The sequence below is a fragment of the Empidonax traillii genome, unplaced genomic scaffold, assembly GCF_003031625.1.
Source record: "Empidonax traillii isolate 1590-97213 ecotype Southwest subspecies unplaced genomic scaffold, ASM303162v1 scaffold35:size4298261, whole genome shotgun sequence".
Classification (NCBI taxonomy): Eukaryota; Metazoa; Chordata; class Aves; order Passeriformes; family Tyrannidae; genus Empidonax; species Empidonax traillii.
In genome coordinates, this window is record NW_020955228.1 from 1,272,153 (window position 1) to 1,299,453 (window position 27,301).

The 27,301-nt window shown below is 36.7% G+C and overlaps 1 protein-coding gene across 6 annotated transcripts in view; it reads right to left on the minus strand.

Annotated features, from left to right (window-relative positions):
• Positions 1 to 27,301, minus strand: part of DGKB (diacylglycerol kinase beta) — a 383,794-nt gene that overhangs the window by 295,671 nt on the left and 60,822 nt on the right. For 5 of the 6 annotated variants that reach the window (XM_027877896.1, XM_027877901.1, XM_027877899.1 and 2 more), the window contains exon 2: positions 9,319 to 9,578. In XM_027877896.1, coding sequence (XP_027733697.1) covers positions 9,319 to 9,388 — 70 coding nt within the window. In that variant the 5' untranslated portion in view covers positions 9,389 to 9,578. Of the gene's footprint in view, positions 1 to 9,318; positions 9,579 to 14,720; positions 14,738 to 27,301 lie in introns of those variants that run through there. The other variant, XM_027877897.1, reaches the window with a different exon arrangement.

Here is a 27,301-nt window from a genome sequence, read left to right on the forward strand (position 1 = left end):
ATTACATCTCTAGAACACTACTAGAAGGAAGTGCTAACTCCGGCACTTCCATCTTGAAACCTAATCCAGAAAAACTTCAGTGCATGCTCCAATTTAAACACATAGTTGCACTAGGAAATATTTCAGAACGTGCTTTCGCACCATTTGGGACAACTTAATTAACATTCTTTCTGTGAATCCCATAAAATCTGAGAATTCTCCTAAAGTATGGATCATTTAAATTTATAGCAAAATGTCACATACTGTTTGGAGACAGCATGGTCTTCCTTGAAGGTATCACATTAGACCATAGATAAAACAATGAGCTTGAACTTGACAAGCAATGTGACAAGGTTCATTGTGTCTGAAAATATAAAAATATGGTTCTATACTTAAAACATGAAATGTGTCAATACTCCTCTAAGTATTATTTAATTCCTAATTCTCATCTACTAAAACAATTATAAATGAATAGCCATTTCTAATTTTTTCTAGTTTAAGAGTACTTCCAAAGGGATTGTAAGTGATTTTTTTCAAATTCCAGTTTGAGTATATGCTTTGATTCACCCTGACACAAAATTTGCTAAATAAGTATCATAGAATCAGAGAATATAATGAGTTGGAAGGAACTCTCTAGAATCAAAAACAATAGTGCTTGCATACATCTTCACAGATTTTAGTAATAATGAATCTGTAGAAAAACTTCCAGAGGGCTCTCTAGAGAAGACAAACTAGCATAAAGTAATTTAAATCATTGCTACATGATAAAATTTGGCTAGCCACTTAGGTCCTATGTGAACTCCCTTCTGCTACAGGTCATTCCTATCAGTCTCACAATTACTTTTAATTATTATTTTTCATAACCAAGCACTAAACATCAAATCAGAATTTCCAAAAATTAACCTTTAGGTACTGGTTCTATTTTGGTTCCTGTCTGCAGCTCTGGCTCTCTAAAAGCTAACTTTGATTTTGCTTTAATAACCTTTTTCTAAAATTTGTTCTTCTCAATTTCCTTAAATCAATCATAGCACTACCTAGGAGTTGTAAAAAAAAAAGCACAGATTAATGAATTTCGGTCTAACAAAAGTTTATAGGCTCCACCTTTATTTGAAGCCATTTGTTTTGTTTTGTTTTCCCATGGCTTAGTTTTCACTTACTTTAATATTTTTTCCCTTTCAGGACTTTCATATTTTTTTTACCCAGGAACTCTGACTCTCCTTTATTTGTGCTGCTAAAAGGGTACAGTCACCATCTATTTGTAACCTTAGTTCAAAACTAGAGTAATATACGTATCTTGTCCCTCACTCTTTTTCTTTGCATCTCTTCAATCTGCTTTCATTATCTCTAGTACAATTTCAGTAATTTCTCAAACTCTTTAAGCATAGCCAGCACTGAGGTACCTCTGTTCAATAAAGAACTCAGACATATACTTAGTATATAAACCATCTTCCCATCCTCCTCTCACAAACATCTAAAATCTTCAGTTTCATTCATTTCAACTGCTACAATATATAGGCTCTTAAACAATATACAGCCTATGCTTTTTTTCCAAAGAAGTCACGTCTCTAATGACTGCCAAGGTCTTTATTTTAATACAGGTAAGGATGCTGGAGTCTGTCCCATCTCTGTAGTGAATTTCAAATAGATATCATATTAAAAGTAGAAATGACCCTCTTAAAAAAACAAAAAAAACAAAACAAAACAAAAAAAAGGAAAAACAAACAAACAACAAAAAAAAAAAAACAAACAAAAAAAAACCACACCAAAAAAAAACCAAAACCAACAACAAAGAAGTAACAGTTAACAAAGAATTCTAAAGGTATTCCATATGTCTTTATGAATGAAAACATCTATTACTGGTCCAATTAATTCTAGGAAATACATTCTTCAAAGCAAACTCGTTATCACTATCATTACTGCTACAATTAATTTGAGTATCTCAGTAAAAGAATCACAGAATTGTTAGGGTGGAAGGGACCTCTGGAGATCATCTAATCTAACCCTCTTGCCAAGGCAGGGTCACCTGCAATAACACAAATTATTTGTAATTTTTTATATTTAAAATAAAATCAAGAATTTGTATTTTCAGAAAATGGTTATACTGGAATTTAATCACAAGTTCTTTTCTACATATTCTGCATTGTTTTTGATGAAACTATGACCCATACAAAATCTCACAGTTATCAAGACAATTTTATCAATCAGTAATGTCCTCAAAAAGGCATTCAATTTTGCAATGCAGCCAACAAAACTGTGGAGAGACACTCCACAGCATTCACTAAAAATCTTGCAGAGCCACACAAAATGCAATGTATTTTTAGTGCCTAAAAACACAATGAAATCGTATGCAATTATGAGCACATTTTAAATTTTTGCTTATTTTAATTGGCAAAAAACAACAGAGAGGAATGCAATCCAGAGCCCTTCAACCGCAACTAATGGCAGAAAGTGCCTTCTGACACTATCAGGCAGCCCTAAGCCCACTTTTCTTTAAACAGATGCCTCCGATTCTTGATCTGAGCCATCCAGAGCAACCTATTTTCTGTTCTCAAGAGGAACACAGAAGGCAGCTTTGGCTCTTCTTTCTTCAAAAAGCCAGGAGAGGCAGAACAGCATAAGCAGTAACACTGATAGCAAAGTGTATTTTTTCAGTAGATGAGTTGGACAAGCAGCTTTCCCCTTCTCTTTTCACACATATGAAGCTTTGCTGGCCTGAGGGGACCTACCATAGGCTGCTTGTTCATTGAGTTTAAATCCCATAGAAGTGAAGTAGGATCATCCTTTCTCTCAGAAGTGGGTGGTTTTTTTTTCAGTTTGTCTGATGAGTCATGAATTGTCACCACTTGAATTACACTTTCCAGCTCTTCTATGGAAACAGAAAGACTAAAAATACATGCTTTTAATGGGAGTTGATATTCTGCTACAGTCACGTGGCTCCCCAATTAGTCCATTCTCTCTTCATTTTGTTTCTTCAAGGCTTGGTGAACTGTAATTCTCTGTTTGTGACATCAGGCTCATTTCCACAGCAACCAATTGAATTATCCCCCAAACAAGAATAAGCAACAGGAACAGATGAACTCTTAAGAAAAAAAACCTTATTACTATTTACATGCAAATGTCCATAGAAACAACCAAACAATAACAGAAAACAAATATGGAAGTTATATAGAAACACAGGAAATATAACAAAGGCATAATCAATGTTTATACATTTTACAGTGTACATTTTACGGTGTACATCAAATTACACATTCGGTAATTTGATGGTCATATGTCACATTTTTACTAGCCACAATATTTGTTCAGCACCAGTAACAGCTGATGCTGCAATACCAGGTGTTAATGACTGACAGCTTGTATTTGTGCAGGTTCAATTTTAGAAAGAAATCATTATTTTTGACCTAGGAAACAGAAAGCAAGGTAAGATGACACCATTTACCTTTCAGAATTCAAAGACCAGCTACCAGCTACAGCACACCATGAATTCCTCAGCCACAGAAACTTGAGAATGTGTCTCTTATGAGAACAGGCTGAGGGAACTGGGCCTGTTCAGCTCAAGAAGAGATGACTGACAGGGAACCTCATCAATGTGTGTAAGCATCTAAAGGGAAGGTATCAAGAGGATGAAGCCAGGCTCTTCTCGGTGGTGCCAAGCAATAGAACAAGAGGCAATGGGAAGAGACTGGTGCATCTAACTAGGAAGTTCCACTTAAATGTGAGGAAGAGCTTCTTTACTGTGCAGGTGACCACACACAGAAACATATTGCCCAGAGAGGTTGTGGAATTGCCCTCACTGAAGATATTCAAGAACAGACTGAATACAATTCCAAGCAATGTGCTTTAGGATGACCCTGCTTGAGCAGAGAGGCTGAACCAAATGACCCACTGTAGACCCTTTCCAACCTTACCCATTCTGTGGTTCTGTGAACTAATGTTTCTGTTTTGGACTTTGTAAGACCTCTTTGTATTTCCTTCTTGCAACGATATCCTTTAAAACGGAAATTCATAGTAATTAACTTTTCCCATAGAGACTTTATCATAATTTCCTTCTATTATGGATCTATCTATGTGTATAAGTGTTAACACAAACTCTGATACTATCGGCAGTGCTAGAGCTCTGACTAACTTAATCCTTCCCGGGTACAAAAACACCCACTATGCCCTCAGTGGAAACACAGTAACTTAGAAAATAATAATATGAAAATAAGGGTCTAACACTACCCAGTCTCATCACAATCTGTATTGAACTACCATGTTTCATTGCTCAGCAAGACCAGGCAAATCTTGGAGTCTTCTCCAGTGATTGCTATCTTTTCCACATTGTCCCAGATGAAGCAGATGTACAAGATGCTTGCAGGTAAATTGTCATCTTGTAGTGAGGCCACCAAATGCTCTTGATGATAACACAGTATCTTCATCACACAGCAAGCATTTCCAATGCCTCTCTCTGCTCAAATGATAGGGCTGTAATAACAGCCTTTTTCTTAACAGTATTATCTCTCTGGATTCTGGGATCAATGCAATTTGGTACTATTGAACAGGCTGAATCAATTTTTTTTCCTTTTTCAGTTCTTCTGACATTTCTTTCTAAATAGGTAGAAAACTTTGACACTTCCACTAGCTTTCCTAAAATGGACAAATAAAGTGTGTCAGCACTAGCACAGCTGAGACCATTTGCTTCATAATACTTTTGTTACCTCTAAATAAAAGTTACAGCTTTCTGAGCCATCATGTTTTTGACCCTGGCAATCAAATATTCAGGAACCAGAGGTAGCTCTTTAGGACAGAAATTGAAGCTAAAAAACAGCTAGTGCTTCATTGAACTGATTCAACACTGGACCAACTTGTCAACATCTTTAAAAATTTTGCATTACAAGTTTACTCTAAGGGCCTATTACATTGTCTGCTTTTACTAAATAGACTGAGTCTCTTCATGTTGTTATATATGACCTCTTGTTAGCATCTTCAGTCAACAGCACAACCCCTTTAAATCAGAACTCCTTAATAAGTCAGATATTTCTGAAAGAATCTTCTGTTCTGAAGAGGAACGGGGTCTTTTCCAAGCTTTACAATTCTATGATTCTGAGGGATCTTATAAACAGCAGATGTGTCCCAATTCTGGTAGCTGATAGTAGCAAACAAATATAAATTCACTATTTTCTGCTCTTAAAACTTGTCTCCCTGCAGCTGACCTATGAAGTTTCTTGCAGTCAGAACACAGAAGAGGATCCCTGTAATTAACTAAGGCAGGAACATAATACTGTAGTAAGATAAATAAGATACTCCAAAAGTCACTTTGTGACTTCACTTTTTGACACTACTATGTACAATTCAAATAAAGTTCTATGAAACTCAATAGTTCCTAAAAGAATGTATCAAATTAGAATATATTGTAGCCTGAAAGGGACAAAAAGTACTTTATTGCATGATGAAGGAAAATGCATTTAAGTAACTCAGGAATAATTTCATAGACCTTTTAAACAAAGTAAGGAGTTCAGAACTCTCTTCTACATTATTGCTTTCCCTAAATAGTTTATTATACCTTAAACAAGTTGTATGCCCTTTTTCAGTATAAGCATGGAAGAAGGAAACAAGTTCTGCATACTCTGCATGGCATGAGTATCCCACCTGATCGACATAAAAAGGTTTCTCTTTACTCACAGTTGTGTACAGAGGCAATATGATACTGTTTACCCTAGACAGGTTAGCTGGAGGATTGACTGGCTTCTCTTTGGGTAAAAAGGCAACTGCTAATCACTGAAAGGCACATATCAAGGCAGAAACACTAAGCCTTTTACCTCATAAGAAAGCCCACCACAGAGCTCTAGGTCATTCTGTATTACTGATTGTTTAGCAGCTTTTTTCCTTCAGAAATGCTCAGCTCATCATCTTATCTTACATTCTCTTCAAGACCTAACACAGAAACCCTCATTACAGAAAAGGAAAGAGATCCACTAATACTTCTGGAGCTGATATTGGTGCCCAGCTCTCAATCTCCCACAACAACTTCATCTATGATATGATCTTCAGAGACCAAGTCTCAACTATGATTGCTTAAATGAAAAATAAATTCACAGCTTTGTGTCTTTTCTATCCTGGATTTCAGTCTAACATGAGTCAAAGTTGGCTCTAATATCCTCATTAGTGCAGACTGTATCCAGCAGCCTTCCTTTGGACTGAGTTTAAGCTTTTTTAAGGGTAAATCTGACCAGAACCTAAGTATATCATATATGATGTTTCTATCCCATTTTCTCTAAATTGATATAACAGAGGAATGTGCACAAGGGATTTAAATTCACATATCTGAAGAAAAAATTTACAGTGTTATATCAATAAGCATAGTTCATAGTTCACCTCTCAGGATTCAGATGCCATGAATTATCAACTGCTCCCTTTTTCTGGCTGCTCTATCGCCATCTTGCATGCAAAGAGTAGACCCAGTATCCTTCTCCATTAAGTTCACCCAAGTGCATGGGATATTGCACAGGCAGACTCCACCTTTCAGCCAGTCTGACAGATTCTGACACAACTTTTTGAGAACCTAATTTCCTCCACCTTTACTAACAGAAGCAGAAACACCATAATCCTAAAATCCAATACTTGGGGTAAAATTATTCTCAGTAATCACCATCAATTTTCTCTCTCCACTATCCATACAGTCAAGAATAGCTGGTTTTGGCAATCTGTATTTGATGAGGTCCATTCCCTCATTAGAATTAGCACAATTTCATGTGGCACTAGAAGCCTGGGACACTCTGAGGGATTGTGTAATGGCCCACTGCAACATACATGAAGTTCCCCCCAGGTTATCATTTATACCCATTGTAAAAGAAAATATTTTCCATCTGTGAGGACCACAGAACCAAACCACTCAAGAGTCTCTGGCAACCTTATTTTGAACCAAAACTTCTGCTGACCTTCTCATTTTTCTTCAGTGATCTTTTCACAACTTCCTCTTTCCTGTTCCCCTATAAAATTGTTACACTGTTTAGTTCTTGCAGTAGCTATTGATACTACATCAAAAGATGCTGCAGCTGCTGATGTTGTTTCTGTTCTCACAGTCATTTCAGTAGCACTCAGCATCTATTTCTATCTTCAGGCTGTGACAGTCTGCCCAAGCTCTACTCCACCAGCCTGGGAAAAAATCACTGCCAAAAGTTTTGCAAAGGTTTTTTCAGGTTTCTTCCTCAGGGCACATTTTGTTGACAAACTCACAAGGACAACACAAAACCAAGCTATTTCCCCAGAGTGCACATGCTGCCAGAGCTCAGAGGTCTTTTTCTCTGCCTACTGAGGGAAGGGCAGTGCTGCCTTTTTTTTTTTTTTTTCTTTTTAAATGCCTAGTCGACTCATGAAATGGTTTTGCTTTAATTGTTTCCAATCCCTTCAATATTTCCTCACTTGCTTTTGGAGCAGCATCCTGTAAATTTCCCTTAGCATATAATTTGGACTACAACAGCCATAAAAATTCATTTAATAAAAAGAAGATACAAAATTAATTTAATAAAAGGGATTAAAAAAAAAACAAACTTGTCCAAACTAATCCAATTTAACATACAGATAATAATCACAATGAAACTATTTATATTGTTTCTCTGTAATGCCATTATAATTCAGGCTCCTGTTGGGAGTAGTACAGAACAACATATCACAGAATTACAGAATCATTTAGGTTGGAAAAGATCTCCAACATCACCGAGTTCCACCTTTGACCAATCACCACTTTGTCAACTAGACCACTAAGTGCCACATTTAGTCATTCCTTGAACACCTCCAGGGATGGTGATTCCACTATCTCCTTGGGCAGTCTGTTCCAATGTTTAACAACCCTTTCTATGAAGAAAATCCAAAGAAAATCTGTACCAACTTGAAACTCCCCTGGTACAGCTTGAGGCCATGTCCTCTCTTCCTGTTGCTGGCTGCCTGGGAGCCACTTGGCTATAACCTCCTTTCAGGAAGTTGTAGAGAGCACCAGATTCTTAAGACCTTCTTTTAAATAGAAAGTCCTAAGTGATTAAATACCAGACAATACAATGTTTTATATTTCACTATGAAATGAGAAACAAAATAGCTCTTTGCCCAGTAACATCATTAAGGATTTAAAGCAATACATGATGCAAATTTCTTTCAACTCTTTATCTTCTCCTTTGAGATGAGAACATGACACAGGGAGGAAACTTTTTAAAAAATAGAATATTTCAAACTGTACAGCAAGTGCTGTAGAAAAATGTGAGACTCAAATATACTTGTTTGAGAAAGCATAATTTAAATATTTCTACCTGATTCTTTTTTTGTTGTTGTTCAGTGACATTGCATTATATAAATTATAATTCATGGTTTAACTTGATAACAAGAAAATATTATGAATCTCAATCCAGTAGAATGTACTATTCAGTAATAATCCCATTATTAATTCTAACAATCATTTCATGATTATTCTCTTAGATGACTACACTGAAATACTATAAAGAATATGCTGTGATGTCATAGGTGCAAAAAAAACCAATGCAATCACCCGTCTTCATTTTACCTTATCAGCATATGTTTCCCTTAGTAATAAATCAACAACATTCATGAATCATATGAGATGTCCTCTGTTTTTAAAAACAGAAATTTAGATTATTTGCCATATAGGAGAACTGCCTAAATGATCTTCAACCTTTTCAGTTCATTTCTTATCAGGGTTCATGAACCATCTCCTAAATCTGCCTTTCACGTTCAGTATCTGCTCTCCAAGCACATAATTCTGAGCCATTTAAGTTGCTCAAGAAACTGAAAGGAAGTTCTGCCTGAGCAATAACTAAATTGATCTAAGCAATGCCTGAGCAATAACTAAATGGATCTTCAGCTAAGAGAGATTTTTGTTTCGTGTTCTTTTACACGACAACTCCTTCACATTGCTTATAGTATTAGAAATATCCTCATATTGGACACCTAGATGTATTTCTCCTGGAATCTCCATGCTTCTTCTACGACTTCTTTTCAACTATAAACCCCACTCTAGTGGCCTACAAATTGTTACGGCAAATTGAGGTAAATTAAGATAAATTAAGACAAAGCCTTAAAAATATGTTCTCCAAATACAGTCATATAACCCAAAGTCAGTCTGCATGGTATCATAGAGGAAAAAAATTGTGCAGAAAAAATGTTACAGAGCCCAACAGATTTTGTTCTTTCCTTCTAAAGAACACACCTTTTGGATTAAAAAATTAAACATAAACCATAATTTAACCTCTTGACAGTGAATAATATCAATAATATAACAATTTTATATTCTTCATTCAAAATATTCCTAATTTTTAATTAGTCAGAAACCAAAATATTTTAAAAATTACTTACATTCTGCATATTTTTGAAGTTGAGAGAATTCTCCAGGGCTAAGGTTAACCCACTTCTCCTGGCTCGTCATACCGGCAGTAAGGGTCCTCGTTATATATCAGAAGAATATTCCCTTTGACCCAGGTGATATAAACTCCATAAAGATTTTTAGCTTCAGTTCACAGTGTCTGGGAAGTACAGAGATGGTATCAGTCTATGTGGATGAAGATTTCTTTCTATGGACTGTTCCAAATGTGTTGGTTCAGTGGCACGTTACAAGACTGTGAAGAGATCAAATATTATAAGAATAAATACCAGTTTTCCTATGGGAATAATTGTCACTGATACATACTTTCTGATACATAGCTTTGCTCAAAATCCTTCCATATGGCATTTGTCCACAAATAGTTTTGTATGTATTTCCAAATTTTACTTTTTTTAATTGCAAATGCTTATGTGCAGCACTGGTAATCAAAAATTAACACTTGTTTCTGACTAAATGCATCTGGGCATATTGTGTGGGGACATTTCTGATTTAGTAACAACCACTGCAATACTGGATACTATCTATCAGTAAACTTATAGTTCCTTTTGATTTTAAAATTGGATTGCTATAACTGGGTTTGTACCCAATTATGTTGCACTACAGCACTGTATGGTCTTGTCAGAAGTGCTCTGAAGCTTCTAATTCTCCATGAAATTAAATAGGTTCTGCAGTTTGGTGAGAACACCACAACATTGCTGGTCACTAGTGAAAAATCTAGTATAACTGCTTGTACCATTGCAAATCAGTTCAGGGGAAAAAAAGATCAAACTGTGGGTATCTTCTCATTCCCATTTCATGTAGTTTCTATCTCTGTAGGACAGACCTTACAAAAACAATGCATTACCAACACCACTCCTGGAACAACAGGCAGGCTACTTTTCATCTAACTTTAGCCATCTGAAAGTCAGGTACATCATTTGAGACTGTCATCTTGGGCACTACCTCTAATAATCAGAAGAGACAGGTGGCCCAGACAGCAATTAATCCCTCCAGTTTCAACATAATCTTGACATGTGGTGAATTGCCTTCCTGTGATATCTATCTTTCATTGATCATAGAGGTTGCCTAGAAGACAAGTTTAGACTAGAAAGCTAATTTTAGACTGTAAGTGGAACCTCTTCATATGCCTAACAATGTATCAATTATAAGGGTCCCAATACAAAAAGAGCAAAGAAAAAATTCAGACCAGAAAAGACTAACACAGTAATGGAAAGAATGCTAAGGAGGAAGATGGTGGTTGCTGAAAAAGAATAAAAAAGCACCGAGATGTCATGAGGGGGGAGAAAGGGAAAAAAAGCTAGAAACAGAAACATAAGAATAATCCAATCAGACAAGACCTTTTTTCTTTTTTGTTCTCTCTTACACCTACAAATATCATTCCTGGACAAAGAAATTGCTGCAGGAAGATTCCTTTGTCCCAGAGCATGCTTTCATTGCTCTCAGGCCCTTCCTGGTGAATGATTTGAATGCATGGACCATAGTATAAGCAAGTAAGGCTATCTATATACACTAACAACGGCTTTGTCGTTTAAAAATTTGTATCAGAAGACATTCCTATGCTCTTCATCTCCTCAAGTTAGAACAAACGATAGTTGGAAGATGTGGAAACACTGACTGAATAAATAACAAAATCTAATAGTAGCATGGAAATTAGGATGAAAAAAAGAAACATTAATGGGCATAATGTTGGCCAAGTGCAAGGCACATCAGCCCTTAAACATCAGTGAATCAACATCAGTACCAGGATAAGGTCAGCAACTACAAAAGCTAAAAGTGATATTCAGTAAGGAAAGCTATCATTCTATATTGTGAACATCAATCCTCATATTCATAATCAGAAAAAATAACTATGGTCAATGGGGCCATTTTAATCAAATCAGAGATGTTTCATTCTGGCAGTTGATTAGATTGTATTGAAGACAGTTTTATTTCTTCAAAGAGGTATATTTTTCTTATATTCTTGACAACTGACTAGATTTTACTGATTTTTTTTTTATTTGCATGATTGATTTAATATAACCAAAGTTTTCCACCACAATTTCATCCAGTTTTACTATTTGTTTCCTTAACTACATTTTCCTTAACTACATTATGAGTAAAAGCCAAGCACTACTGCCTAAAACTACTGTTGCCAAGAAAAGGTATGTGACCTGAATGAGATGGCAGCAATGGAAAAAATTTAGCATGGGCATAGCAGCCCACAGGACAGAAGGTGTAGTTTGTGTGTAAGACAGTAGTTAGCACGTAATAGATGATAGAATTTAAGGCTACATTTTTTTGTTGGAAAACTCCAAATACAGTTTCTGTCCTTTGAAATGGAATATTGTGGGGGATGTAGTGGAGCTAATTTGCCAGATATATTTGGGAATAGGAATGGGGAGGTAGGCAGTCCTCTGGGGATGGCTAGCTGGTGTTTGGCCTGCAGCCAGGTCCTGCACACCACCTCCATGTGTGTGATGCAGGAATACACAGAAACATAATGGGGAAGGTCTCAGCAAAAGAAACCTATAGAGGCTTCCTTTTGCAGTTTCTTGTTAAGTTCTGCTGAAGCAGAGTCCCAAATAAGAATAAATTCCTGCATCCTTTAGTTTTTCACAATTAAACCTTTTACAGAGACACCTTCCAATTTTATCTATACAATATTTTAGTTATAAGAAATCAAGAACAGTGTATAGATGATGAGGACAAAAGCCATCAATACATATTTGTGTTATATGATGTTTACCATTATAACAGTGGTAAATGATGGAAGACCACCTATATACAATACAAATATCCTAACTTCTGTCAAAGAAAATATTAATTTATATAACTTTTTCCAGTAGTGTTTAACATAACTGCATTCCTTTACACTTTATTTTAGTGCTCTTAGGTACTCCAGGAAGGTCAAGCAGTGAGAAATCTATACATAAGTACATGAAGAAGACAGTAGTAACAGGGATGATACTATCACATAGAAAAATCCAGAATGTTTAACTACAAGAATAATCAAATGTGCCTGCTGGCAGGCAAAATAAAGATCATCAGCTCTAAACAAGACACACACAGTGATTTGACAGAGATAAATTACTCTGAAGAACACAATATCACATACAGATAAAATACATAGGATGTCAGGTAGGGAGCTTTTCAGCCATCCTCTAAGAGTTTGACCTATGGAAAAACTGATCTGGAAACTTGACCTATGGAAAACTCAGATCTGTGCATACATTTTGCTAGTATTACCCTTAGGCAAGATTCACAGCCCTCTAAACCAGACACAAAGCAGGCCTTAAAAATAAGAGAAATTAGAAACACTACCTTAATAAATTATTCATTTTATCACAAAAACAAACAAACAAAAACAAACAAAACTTTCTCCTCTATCTACTGACTATAAGTCATCTTAGAATTCAAGTCTCCTTTTTATAATATGTTTCCCTTTGAGGATTTGAGAGTTTATTACGTGTTCTGTCAGGATTCCTACCAGGCCACATATCCAAACTAGGAAGCAAAGCTTTGTTAAAAACTATAAAAATCAAATTATTTAGCACTCAGCCAACACTACTAACAAACAGATTTCCTGGAATTCCCTACGCCACCAAAATACTCAGCTGCTCTGCAGAAGTCAGGTTGAGGAGAGAAGAGAAAGAATTATGTAGTGGAGAAAAATATATAGAGGCACATCCCCTAAATGCCAATCTAACCATTCAAATCATCTCATTCCACCTAGTACAGTCCTCACTGCAAGGAAAGATGAATTTTTGGAGACGACGGTGGGGAAAAAGAATTAACATCAGTCCCACAAAACTAATCAACACCAGCAGTTTCAGCTTCAAACTTTGGCCCGTGGAAAGACATCCAGCTTCTCAATCAAGCCCACCAAACCCAACTCAACTCCCTCTGTTCCCTACTGAAAGCAAGAAGAACTTCTTCTGAGGTCTATCCTCACTGCTGCAGCTATAGCAAGTTTCCTTCCAAGAGGGAGTCCAACAGGACTGACCAGTGATTTTTGCCTGAACAACAGGATTAAATAACACAGAATATTTTATATCTTAATTGGTGTGGAGGCTGAAGCAATCACGCCTTTCAAGAACTTTGTCCGCTAGATGCTGTGATTTCAGCATAGGTAACATCCCACATTTTCCAAAAGAGAATTTTTGCATTCAGATAACACATGCTTCCACATGTGCCTGAAACACTTTTCTCTGTTCTCCCCACAAAGACATGTTAGTAATCTCTAATTTCTTGGAAATGCAGGCATTATGTACAGATATACAAGACATATTTAGGTGTTCCCGCAATTCATTTTATACTTTGTAGAGAACAATGTCTGCAATGACAGACTCAAAATTTGCATAGCTGAAAGTTTAGCAATGAAGAGTTTGATGGGCAAGAAACCTAAAGGATCTGCTAATCACTACTCTGGTTTTTTTACTCTCAAATACAGAAGTAGTGTAATTAATTATAATTGCTGCTAGATTAATGGCATGGATGAAAAAAATGAGGCCCCATAACAAAACAACACTGCTTTTTCCTATATAATTTGTGTATTTTACATAACAATTTCCCTTGTTTTGCATCATATTTAGCATAAAGTAGTTTTAATAGTACAATTTTTTTTCAGTTTAGCAAAGGATGCTTACTGATGTAAATTAACATAACTCTGAAATATAAACATTGATACACTGAAATTAGTGACAATTTGCTTATCAAGCTGAAAGTCTCTCCCTTTAAAGGAGTGACCAGTACAGCTCAAAAGTACACTTGTTTTCCTGACTATTCCCAAGTGTACTAGTCTGGGACATGTAAAAACAGCTATTTAAATTTTAATACAAAGATATGGACTGTATTCCTCAGAGAAGCAATTATTCAAATTCACTTCCTCGAATTATCTATAAGGAATATATCAGTAAACACTGGGAACACATGCAACACAAACCACATTGCGGTATGATAAGTAAAATACTTGAATCTTTGAGAAAATATTTCACTAATACTACAGCTCATGACAGTGAAAAATATTAGCAACAAAAGCTGAGCTTCAATAAAAGCTGCTCAGAATGCAAGACAGCAACATCACTGAATATAGTTACTTACATTTAAGATAAAGACATACATTTTTTATTGTAATTTTTGCTTTACTCTGTTACGGTTTAGCCCCAGCTGGCAAGCAAGTACCATGCAGCCTCTCAATCACTTCTCCCGTACCCCAGTGGGATGGGTTGGAGATTTCGGGGGGGGGGGGGGGAAGTAAACCTCATGGATTGAGATACGAGTAGTTTAATAATTGAAACAAAGTTGTTAAGAACAATAATGATAATGAAAAGGGAGATACTGGAAGGAGAGAGTGGATAAAATCCAAGAAAAACAAGTGATACACAATACAATTGCTCACCTTAGCAGTGATCAGCCTCCCCTGGCCAGCCCATCCCTGAGCAGTGATCAGCCAGTTTCTCCCAGTTTATAACAGAGCAAGACATTCCATTGTATGGAATATCTCTTTGGCCAGTTGCCCTGAGTATGCTCTCTCCCTGATTCTTGTGCAGATCCTCACTGGCAGAGCATGGGAAACTGAAGAGTCCTTGACTTAGGGTAAGCACTACTTAGCAACAACTAAACAGTATGTTATCAGCATAATTCTCATACTAAATCCAAAACACAGTACTGTACCGGCTGCTAAGAAGAAAACTAACACTATCCTAGACAAAACCATGACACCCTTCCTGTACCTTAACTTCATCATATGATTTCTTTAAAAGCAATTCTGATAGATCTTAAACTTTCCAACTCCTAGGCTTGCTATTTCTAAGTTGCTACAGTAACTACTTACCAAGTCAGAAGAACTACATTCAAATTTCTCAGTGATTTCTTCACTGAAAGAAATATTGAAATAAACTAAACCTAACATGAATCTGGGACAAGGAAATAGCACAAAATATATATGCTGATGCATCATGAGTTCAGAGAGGCTTTTTTCTTGCTTTAAATAGTATAACTGAATAAAGTAAAAATAAATTGACACCTTTTCTGACTGGAATTTAATTTATGCTTATGAGAGAAATAGTACATAATTTGAAAATTTGAGGAGTTACTCATCCTTTTTATTTTACACCGATGACTAAACAAGCAATTTTTCCGTAGGGTCATTAAAATTTGGTACTTTTTTTTTATGACTAAATGATCACATTGTACTGAAACTGGGAGAGAGGGAAAAAAATAGGGGGGGAGAAAAAAAGTGACACCACCAAAATGTAGAAAATAAACTGTTCAGACAGAAAGATTTCTAGACAGTTGTATTTTGAAATTTGTGAATTTTAAAAAATATGCTATTAATATTAAAAACCTTAAAAGAAGGTTGGATCACTAAGGCTTATGACTGATATTCTTTACTATACAGAACAAAGCAATCTGGGACAGAAATCACTGGATTTGATAGGTATATAGCTGTATAATCTGTAGTAAGTTCTCTGTAACAAAGCACATTAGGCTGTCCACTGGAGAAATCACTCTGATGAGAGGATTAATCAATCTCTCAAACAATTCTTTCCATGTCATCCATTCCTGTTTCTACCTATCCACCAAAACTCCTTCTAAATCTAAAGCATTACAATAAACATCTTAAGAACAAACTCTGACTTCCAAAGTATGTCTCTACCACCTTCCCCAGGAAAGCCAGTTCCAGGAGTGCATCACTCTATGTGAGCTCTACTGAGACCTCCCCACAACCGGCAGCACAAGTATCTGAGCCCCATATCAGCAGAGGTTAAGCTCTTTGACAATTATCTGCCACATGTTCTTCCTCTTTTCTTTCATTTCCCTCTCATGGGGCAACCTGTAAATTCTGCCTAACAATTAACTTTTGTTGGCAATAAGATATAGGGATTTCTTTGTTTAGTTGCTGGGCTTAATTAATCTGTCCGTATTTAGGTTCTCTAGGGGTGATTACATTAGAGGAAAGCAAAGCTGAAAAGTGTAATTTACAACAGGAGAAGAATTCTGATGATCCTTGATTTCCTGGGGCAGAAATTCCTACTTCATGCTCAAAAATAAGCCTTTGAAGAGATGTGCTTTAGTCTTGTGACAAAAATGTTCCACAGTGCTCGAGGAAAAGATTTGTTCACTTCTGTCCTAATTCAAATGCTTTATGCACTTTTAAAATAAACTGGGAACAAGGTGCTGGAATTCCTTTTAAACAAGTAGTGAAAATATGAACCTGATTTAATCATCAGGAAAACTGTACAGATAATAAGATCAGATTAGCTGGCAGGTTAAAGGATTTCACAGCAGCATTTCATTCTAGATTGTTTTCTACTAGGTGGATACTTTTTTTTTCCTTTTTTTGCTTTTTTTCCCCTAGGGAGAGAGCTGCATGGCGTTGATTAAATTATAGCAGACCTGGGATATGAATAGCTGGTGCTATGTCACTGTCCACTGGGATAGAGTGGAGCCTTCTAGACAGTTACAAATGGTTTCATATTTATTCATTAGCATTACTATAGAAGAGTTCAGTGATAGTGAGATACCAAACAGAATTTACTTCTCAATCATAAACATTGCTACTTAAAACATCAATCATTTTCTGTGCACTTCATGTTTACCATAGCTTTAAAAAGCAAAATAAAAACAATGTTTGATATACTTTCTTTTGCTTTCTTTCAAAATAAACAAACAAATATATCTAGCAAGGAACAAAAAAACCCCTTAGTCTGTTCTGAATATATTGTTAAGCCTTACATCAAAAAGATTATATTAGAGTTATAAAAATTGTATTAGAATATGGTAACTAATGAAAAGCTAGAAATCAAAGAAGGTGATAAAGTGATGAAAGTAGAATAAATACACAAGTACAAAAAGAAATTCAACAATTCATTGTTGTTTCTCTGTTTAAATTATTGAAGAATTCCTCTTCAGTGACAAAAAATCCCAAAAGTATAATAAAAGGGATGGCAGCTGGGTAACACAACATTTGTTCTTTTATAAGTAGAATAATTACATGATTCAATCTTCTGGACTCCACTCCCACACAGAATAGAGGTATCAGATAAGAGCACTACCACTCCTGGTAATACTAATTAGAGATGTACTGCCCCCATGAATTTATATTCTTAACTTGAAAAGCAGCAGTGCTAACCCAACCAATTGCAAAGCTGTATCTATTACAGTATTTCACACCTAAAGAAGCCTTTCTGCTTTCAGCCTGCAATCAGTTCTGTCGCTTTTGTTAGTCTCTCAGCTGACGCACTGGGATGTGCACACTGCATTTGATGCATTGCAAGTCAGAGGCTCAAGTCCTTCTCAAGTTGTTTTATTTGCTTCAAACTTTATAATCCTACAACTTAACATTCAGAACATGCCTATATAACTATCTTAAGTCAGCTGAAGGTCTACTCACTAAACAAAGGTGCCTCAAACAGAAATTTTTAAAATTTGTTTTACACTGATAACTAAAGGAGTTTAAAAAATTGGCCCTGTAGAACTTCCACATGATCCTGAAAATTCATTCATTCTATACCTGAAAATGGCAAACTTGCCTATAAATTTAGGTCCAACTTTCTGTTACTAAGTAGAAATTATGAAGAAAAACCGTGTTAGTTATGAATAGCACAAGCTTAAGTCACATTTCAACTTTCAATGGTTTTCAACATTTTTACCCTATAATTGTTTTATAGAGCTCAGTCTGTATTTAGCAACTACTGTATTAGTTCTTCTTCCATCTACTTCTACAAAGTCATCATTAAAGATCTAGATGCTTTCTGAGAAGACTGTATATGAAATATTTATATTACAGAGCTTGGATTCCACTGAAATCTTGTAAGACAGAAGACAAAGGGGTGGGGGGACCCAAGCCCCATGAGCAGATTTTTTTTTTAGGGTTAAGAATTATTCCCTATTGTACCATTCTGAATTGATACATGAAAATTTTCAAATGAAGAAATTTTCCAAAGTCCTTTGAGTGGTCTGCTCTTATCAACATGGGATAAAGGTATGGAATGTATATGTATAACATTATTCCCTGGAGCCACCTGTGTAAAACTAACTTTCATCAATTAGAGACCATGTGAATTTTAAAAACATTTATGTTGATAGAAATCACAGAATTATACAATGGCTTGGGTTGTAAGGGATCTTAAAAGTCATCTAATCCCAAATCCCCTGTCCTGGAAAGGGACACCTCTCAGTTGACCAGGTTGCTCAGAGCCCCATCCACCCTGCCCTTGAACACTTCCAGGGATGGGGTATGCACAACTTTTCTGGGCAACCTGTTTCAGCACCTCACCACCCTCACAGTTCAGAATCTCTGTTTAAGTGTACTAACTGACTTTTTTTATGAGTCATTCCTTTCACCTGCCCTGTATTAAAACATGCACAACTGAATTCTTCCAAATATGAAATAAGCCTAAAAAGGCTCAGTCTGCCCATATCCTCTTTATATCGCAAGAATCTCACAGATGTGTAATCTGTAAGTCACTCAGTTTACTTAGGTCATCCTAATTTTTTTTTGTATAGCTTATGACTTAAAAAAGAGAAAGTTTATACTATTTGTTATTTAAAACCATTCCATATAAAGTTCTTTTTCCAAAGGTTGTATTAGAGATGATAAAGTCATACTTCCTAATGAAACAGAAATTTTATCATCTGAGAACATTCATCAGTGATCAGCTAAAGCCTCATAAACTCTCTATCCTCAAAAATATAAAATTCATTTAAAATTAACTTGCTTATATGTTCCAATTGATACTGCTGTACTCCTGCAACTTTCATAATTAAGTATTTTTGCTAACGTTTGCAGTAAACCAAAAGACAGCTAGCCCCTCTGTTTTCTCATTTGAGGCATGCCAAGTTAATATATGGTGTTTTACCCAAGAAAAAATTACTTAGCCACAAGAAAAAAAGCAAACAAGCAAAAATCACCACAGAGAAAGGTAATTTATATCAGGTGATGTGCATCCACCAAAGTTGTGATTCCAAATTTGAGATACTATCGTTTACACTCAGCTGCTTAGACTGCACAGGCAGAAATTCCAGAGCTGAGCTGAACTGGGCAATAGGGACTACGCAGCCTGGGCACTATGCTGCTTTTCTGACCCAGACTAGGGTGTCTGCACTGTGACGTTCAACAGTGCTTAAATACACTTCATTTTCCTGCTCATTCTTTACAGGCTGGCTTGACCAATAGAACAGATGAAAAATGTCAAGTAACTACTAATTATGTTGCTAGTACGTGATTGTATTAGAAAGCAGAAACTGAGAAGATTTACACACTAGAGGGAAAGAATACCATCCAGAGAGACTTTGAGAGGCTTAAAAGATGGGTCTGTGCAAACTCATCAAGTTCAGCAAGGCAAGTGGCAAGGTTGGGGCAGTTCCAGGCACAGATACAGGCTGGGCAGAGAATGGATCAAGACTAGCTCTTGGGAGTGTTCATGGATGAGAAGTTCAACATGGCCCAACAGTGTGCGCTTGCAGCCCAGAAAGCCAATCCCATATCCTGGGCTGCATAAAAAGAAATGTGGCCAGTAGGTCCAGGGAAGTTATTCTCCCTCTCTAATCTGATCTTGTGAGATCCCACCTGGAGTGCTGTGTCCTGCTCCGGGGCTCCAAACACAAGAAGGACATGAACCTATTGCAGTGAGTCCAGAGGAGGGCCATTTAACGATTAGAAGTCTGGAGCACTTCTCCTATGAAGACAGCCTGAAAGCGTTGGGGTTGTTGGTTGGAGAACACTCCAGGGAGACCATGCAGTAGCCTTCAAGTAGTTAAAGAGTCCTACAAGAAAGCCAAAGAGGGTCTTTTAACAAGGGCAGGTAGTGATAGGACAAGGGGAACTTGTCCTGTCACTACAAGGGGGACTTTAAATTGATAGAAGGCAGGTTTAGAATCATAGAATCAGATGGGTTGGAAAGGACCTCTGAGATCATCAAGTCCAACCCTTGATCCATTACCACCACAGTTACTAGACTATGGCACTAAGTGTCATATCCAGTCTCTTCTTAAATACCTCCAGGGATGGAGAATCCACCACCTCTCTGAGCAGCCCATTCCAATGCCTGATTATGTCTAGATTAGATATTGGGAAGAAATTCTTTACAGTGAAGGTGGTGAAGCACTAGAACAGGGTGCATAGAGAAGTGATGGATGCCACATCCCTAGAAACGTTCAAGGCCAGGCTGGATGGGACTTTGAGCCACCCTGGTCTAGTGGAAGGTGTCTTTGGTCATGGTTTGGGGAGGTGGGGGTTGGGTGTTTGAAACTACATAGCCTTTAAGATCCTTTCCAACTCATACCATTCAATGATTCTATGACTACATCAGAGACAGTACACAATATACAACAATACAGATCTGCTAACTTTAAAGTACAAGGACCAGAAAATAACAAAATGAGAAACATCCCAATTTAAAGAAAGGAAGTGAAGAACTGAATTTCCTACAAATTAATACAGACCAACTGCTGAATTTTAAGAAGTGGCTAGGTATCAACTGGCATTTTGAACTCACTAGACACAGTGAAACATTTGTTCTTAAATAATTTGCTTGCTATCACACAGGAAAAGTGTGTGGAAAAGTCAGGAACTGAACTGAGATTTGTAATTGAGTATATTTAAACACATAAACAGTGCTGATTTATGCAAGTCAATAAGACAGTTCTACTTCTTAACAGCTTTATTTTTGTCTATCCTATTTAGTTGGAATTGGTAAATTTAAGTCTAAATGCCTAAAAATGTATTTAATAACTTAAAATAAAGCTGTAAATTATAAAAATTATCTAACTACCCAAGCCACAGAATGTTACCAAAATTCTATCTCTCAAATACAGCTAGCTCTAGTTAATACACCATTAATTAAAATAAGAAGTAGTTCAAAAGAAATAGATACTGCTGATGAAACCTTGTCACTTATAGATTTAACTACCTATACAAAATAAAAACATCATTCCAGAAATCTGAGGCTCTTTTTAGATTACTTAAGAGTTGTACTGTGGTTTGCCTCAGGGTCCTGGTTTTTCAGTCATCCATGCTGGTTAGAAAATGTCACAGCTCCCATCCAGTTCCAGTAGCTCCATCCCTTTTCCACAGACTTGAGCCAGCAAAAACCAAGCAAGCCCTGTCCAAAATGATGCTGGGAGGAGGTGCCCAGGGCCTGAGCCTACATCCCAAGGACCAGAAACACTCCTAATCTACCCACTTGTTTGTCCTAGTAAAAGAATCCTAAGTTAAAGGAAGACAGAGACTCTGAGCAATGTGCCAAAACCAATTACAGATCATCTTGTCTTGAATCTCAGTTGCCGTGCTGTCTTCCCCCTTAAGGGGAGAAAAGGTGTGCACTTGAAGAAGGGTAAAGAGAAATCATGAAAAAGCTGCTGCTACTTGGAATACAAAACTACAAAATGCCAAATCCTCTGCTTTCACAAGCAACTGAGAATTCAATGTCTTTAGCCTTTTTTAGGCTCTGGTCTTCTCAGATACATAAACCAGAAGATTATTCAAGAGATTATTATAGATGTCTCACATTCGTTAGCAGCTTCCAGTCCGTCCTCAAGGTTGCCAGGCACAAATTGCATCACTAGATTTAGCTTGCATTTCTTGAATTGGCACAGCTAAAATAAGCAAGCTATTTCTTTTGGCATCTTAGAAGAACTACAAACAGAGATTTAGTATACCTACACAACTCACTGTAACATATCCTGTTTTAAATACACGTACAATGTATTTTTATGTTTGCTATTTCCATTTTTCTTTGAGATAAGTATACCAAATGTAAATGCTATCCTAGCTTGCTAATATTTTAGAAACATACCTAGGTGAAATTATCAACATACATATTTCTGTAAAGAATACATCAGAATATGCTGATTAAAATAAATAATCTCATGTTCTTTTGCACATTTCTCCCCATTTTAATTATTCACAAAATTTATCTAGCCCTTTTAATAACAAGAATCAGCTATAATGGCAGCATACCTCCTACAATAGTGTCGCTTAATTAATTACTAAATCCTACTTGGCACAGATAATAGATGAGGTAAATACTTCCACTGATTACTTGTGAACAAGAAATCTAAGGTATTTCTACTTTGATATCTATGCTGTATTCCTTTATGGCCCTAAAATCTATAAACTAAAAAGTTCCAGTAAACAGTATTAACAAAAAAATGTATATTCTTTTTCTGACAAAAAGTTCAAGGGGAGAGAGATCTAAGATATCTTCTTGATAGTCATAATTCCAATTACTACTGTATTTATTGATGTTTAAAATTTTAGTTATACAAACTTTTCCTGAAGAGTCAGAGTAGTTACTGTACTAGCAGTTTCAAAATACTCTAAGAGCCCCAAAATACTTTACTGAAAATAGCAGGCTTGCTTGCTTGGCAGAGTTGGCAGAGTTATGCATATTTTTCAGATCTATCAAACGTTGCAAAAACACATGTCTTCTCTTTTATGGAACATCACGATTGCTCCATTTGTGGTAAGTTTGCCCTGGGACACAGTATTTTACAAAGAAAATTGCATTACAATGGCCCACATCATGCCATCTGTTTTAAGAACTCTCCAGTGATTTCTATGGAGAACAGTCTTAAAAAATAAATAGAACGACATGTCCCAAAGTACTTTTTTTTACCTAACTTAAATACTTTTCATGAAAAATATTTTGAAAAATTTAGAAAGCTGCATCATTACCGTTAAGTTATCCCCTTCATCTTCACCTATTCCCAAATGGGTGAGAAGGGTTCCTGGACTGATAGTAACGCATGGGAGAGCTCCATGGCTGTAGAGGTGGTAAGGATCCCTGTGATACAGGGGATGCATGGGGAGTCCCAGCTTTCCAAAGAGACAACTGCTGGTTCCCTTCCCTTCCACTCACACCCCAATCAATAACACCCTGTGCCACAGGTACCAGGCAGTGCTGTGGCAGCAGCAGAACAGCCAACAGCATCATCCATGTCAGCAAAACCAAGAATGCACAGGGCAAGGATCTAGCAAGGCCAGATGGCCATGAACAAAAACTTTAGCATCTGACAGTCTAACATTACCCTCACATTTGAAGGTCACCTCAATCCTTACAGAAGACACATCACAAACAGTGCAGATGCCACAGGCACACAAAGGACCACAGGTTGGGGGGAGGGAGTTGGACCTTTCTCTTAGTCTGTCAACAATTTCATCATGCCAAATACCTTAGATGCACTTCACCTGCTCTACAGAATATCAAGAAAGGAAAAAAATATTGTTATGTCTTGTTATTGTCTACTTTCTTTTATGACTGTTCTCTGACACAAAGTGCAACTATAAATTTTAATACTGCAAAACCACCATGACTTTCCTAGTTTATTTAGTTTTAAAAATGAGATATCTGTAAAACACCCAAGGAAGCATAAAGTTCTGATTTAAGTCCAAAACAAATACTTTATATTAAGAAGCATACTATCACTATTTACACTGCACCAGAGCTGTTATTTTACAACAGACACACAAAGGAACATCCTCAGAAATTCCTTGGTGAAGTCATCTGAAAGCCCTTTCAAAAGAACAATAACCTTCTGCATCAGTACAGCTTCATATTATCTCATGTCTGACTTACAGTTAGGACAAAAGCTTCTATGAACTTCATTAAATTTCTATTATCTAAGAATTCCAATGTTTTCATACCAATGCTCTTAGATTTATTAGTATTTGTTAGTCAAATTTTATTGACAGTAATTCTAGAATACCCAAGAGGCAAATACAATCTAACCCCCCACCCTCCACACAGCACACATAAGGTGTCACTGGTTTTGCAGTCACTTCATATGGGTGATCTGGGTTTTGGATTGGTTTGGTTTGGGTTTGTTTGAATAGGAATGATGCAAGGGAGCTTTTTTTTTTTCCTCATATTTAGAATGGCTTTAGTCATGCAGATGATATGCCTGTCAAAATAGGTCCAAACTGGAACACTAGCAATAAAAAAAAGGTGAAATACAAAACGTCCTAAAAAATTTCTAAAAACTTGACACGAAATCACAGCAATGGCAACATCAACATGAAGACATCTTTCTTTCCCTTGCCAAAAAACCTTTTATCCTCTGGACACCTCCCGGTCAATGGAGTCTCCAACTTATCCTTGATCCCATTGTGCTTATTCTGAGCACCATTTCACATCTCTCTAACTGGATGCTGCTCACTCACCGCAACATTTTGTTTGGGCTCTTGAATTCACCAAGGGCTTGTTTATGCCTTCAAACATAAAATTCCTTGCTCTACCCATTCCAAAGCCACAGCACATTGCCTCACCCACTGACTGTGAGCTGTCCTGTTTCTTCTCACCCTTCTTGAATCTTCTACCTCCCATTCTCACATTCTTGCTTCAAGAGGACCTATCAAGCACAAGAGGACCTATCAGCAGCTGCAGGTTTCCTGCTGTACCTGAACAGGATAAGTTCACCACATTTTCTGTCAGGTCAACAGATTCTCCTAAAAAACACAACAGCACTTCCAGAGAATCTTTCAAACATGCACAATCCTTTACCACCGTGTTTTTATCTACCAGGAAAATTATTCTAAATATCTCACTCACGCATACACACAAAAAAGGGGGAAAAAGAGAAAAAAAGAGCAGACAGTGACAGATTTTATTTAATTGTATCTGGTTGTCCCTATCAACTTTTCCTTTAGCTTTACTCTGGCAGTAAATATGTTATCTACTCTCACAAACTATCCTTAGCAGTTGCACTTTGGCTCTCTGAAGCAGAAATCATCAGAGTGCAATTTATACAAATAATACAGTCCATTCCCTCATTTGAGAAGCAAAGACTCATTCAACTCTGAGCATCTTTGCCTAGGACCAGCTTGCTTTTACACAATGTAAATTTTAGCCACAGCACTTGGTAAATAGGAGAGCAGATTGACTTTTCATATATCACTAACCATTGTAATCATCCCAAGTAGAAAAGTAAATATTTTGATAGGGAAATACACCCAATCCACTCTGAAAGAAAATGCAAATCAGGTGTGACTGTGCATATGACAATCCTGTCAGTGCCTGCCCACTGGTAACAGAATACCAGCAAACTGCCTACTCCCTATATCATATCTGTAGGAACCAAACCAGATGTCTACAGAAACTGAAAGAAAAAATACACAGCTAAGTCAAACACATGACAGCATCCTCAATTTTTACTAGAATTCCATTTCAGAAGGGTAGAGGGCAAAACCTTTCACAACCTCTTCACAGCAATAATTATTTGGGGAAAAAATAAATTATAATACTTTTTCTCTTTTTTTGCCTTCATTTCCTAGACACAACAGTTCTCCCTAGCTGCCCCCAGTTCTTGGGACATGGATGGTTGGACACGGACACACACACACACACACACACACACACACACACACACACACACATCCCTCAACCCATAAAAACCAACCTCCCCAAACCCAAAAACCAACAGTGACAAAAACTAAAGAAACAAACAAACAAAACAAAACAAAAAAAAAACCAAACAAAACAAAAAAAACCACCAACCAACCAAACAACAAACCATGAAACTCCACAAAATAGCTGACTTTTGGAGCAGAAATTCAGTTTCTTTCTGCTGCCATTGCCTCCACCATAGTCACCACTAGCACTGCAATATCACCATTTGAGATCAGCCCAAGGAGGTCCCACCTTCACATTTCTCCCCCAGAGTGCATTATCAACATCCAGGGAAAAAAAAAAAAAAAACAAACAGGAATAGGTCACAGACATGGAAAGTTAAGAGGCAGCAGCAGAGATGTAAAAAAAACAAGGCTGCAGGGACAATCAGAGGATGCTATGATGGGGTATACAATCAACATGATTAGAGCTTTCCTCAGTTGCTCTTTTGGTGGTCTGTTTTAGGAAATGTAACATGAATTTTTTCAAAAATGCTACAAATAAAGAGTGGGTAATAAGAGGAGTAACTCTAAGCTGAATTCACTTCTGATGCTCATTTTACTGACTCTGTGAGTCTCTGTTCTAGGAAGAGGTTTACGCACACACATTAAAATTTTTATTTTACAAGACTTAGGTCTATGTATGACTGAATATGTATTTTCATGTAGCAAAAGAATCGTTGCCAAAGAATTCCCTAGATTTTATTAGTATGTTTCCTTATTTCCAAGACTCTTATCAGCATGGCATCTACTCAACTGAGGAAAAAAAAATACCATACAATGCACAGCTGACTACCAATATAGAAACAAATGATCTAGGACAGAGGGCTGCATCTGGATACTGATGACTGGAATTTTAATTCTCTAAAAATAATTTATATAATTTACATATTTCTAGAAAGCAGAATTGAAAACACTGTTTCAATATAGCAAGGTCCAGACAAATACAAAAATAATTAAAAAAATTTCAAGAATATCTTTCTTGTATTAAAAGTAAAAAAAATTATATTATAACCACACCTGCACATCCATTTTCTTCTATGTGCAAGTCCATTATGAGAAAAATCACCTAAAGACCTGAAGGTTACAAAACTAATCAAGTATCAGATCCACTCATCTTCATTCATTTTGGAGAACTGAAACTAGGTGTCATGACTGCAGTGGGGCAGTTCAAACAGAGCTCACTACCAGTTCCCAGGTTCCTGATCGCAAACTGCTCAGCTGAAGCCTCCCCCGGGGACCAGGTGCCGTGACCTTCACTCGAGTGAAATCCCCATATATGTCAGCAGGAGCTCTGCCTGCAGAAGGAAGGTCATTGACGGTTCCAGAGGCATGAATTCATCATGGTCTAATGTAACTCCCTCAGTGTATGAGTGGGTTAGAAGCTGTCTGCATATGCTTTTCATGCATCTGCTATGAGGGCCATGACACAAACACAGCTCAGAGAAAACACACAGAAAATAAACCCACAATACCAGAGGTCACACCTCAATAGTATGCATTATCATGCATTAATTTTAAACTATACATCACTTTTTCATCAAAGCTTCAAAGTTTAAGAAACACTGCTCATATCTCAATATATTCAA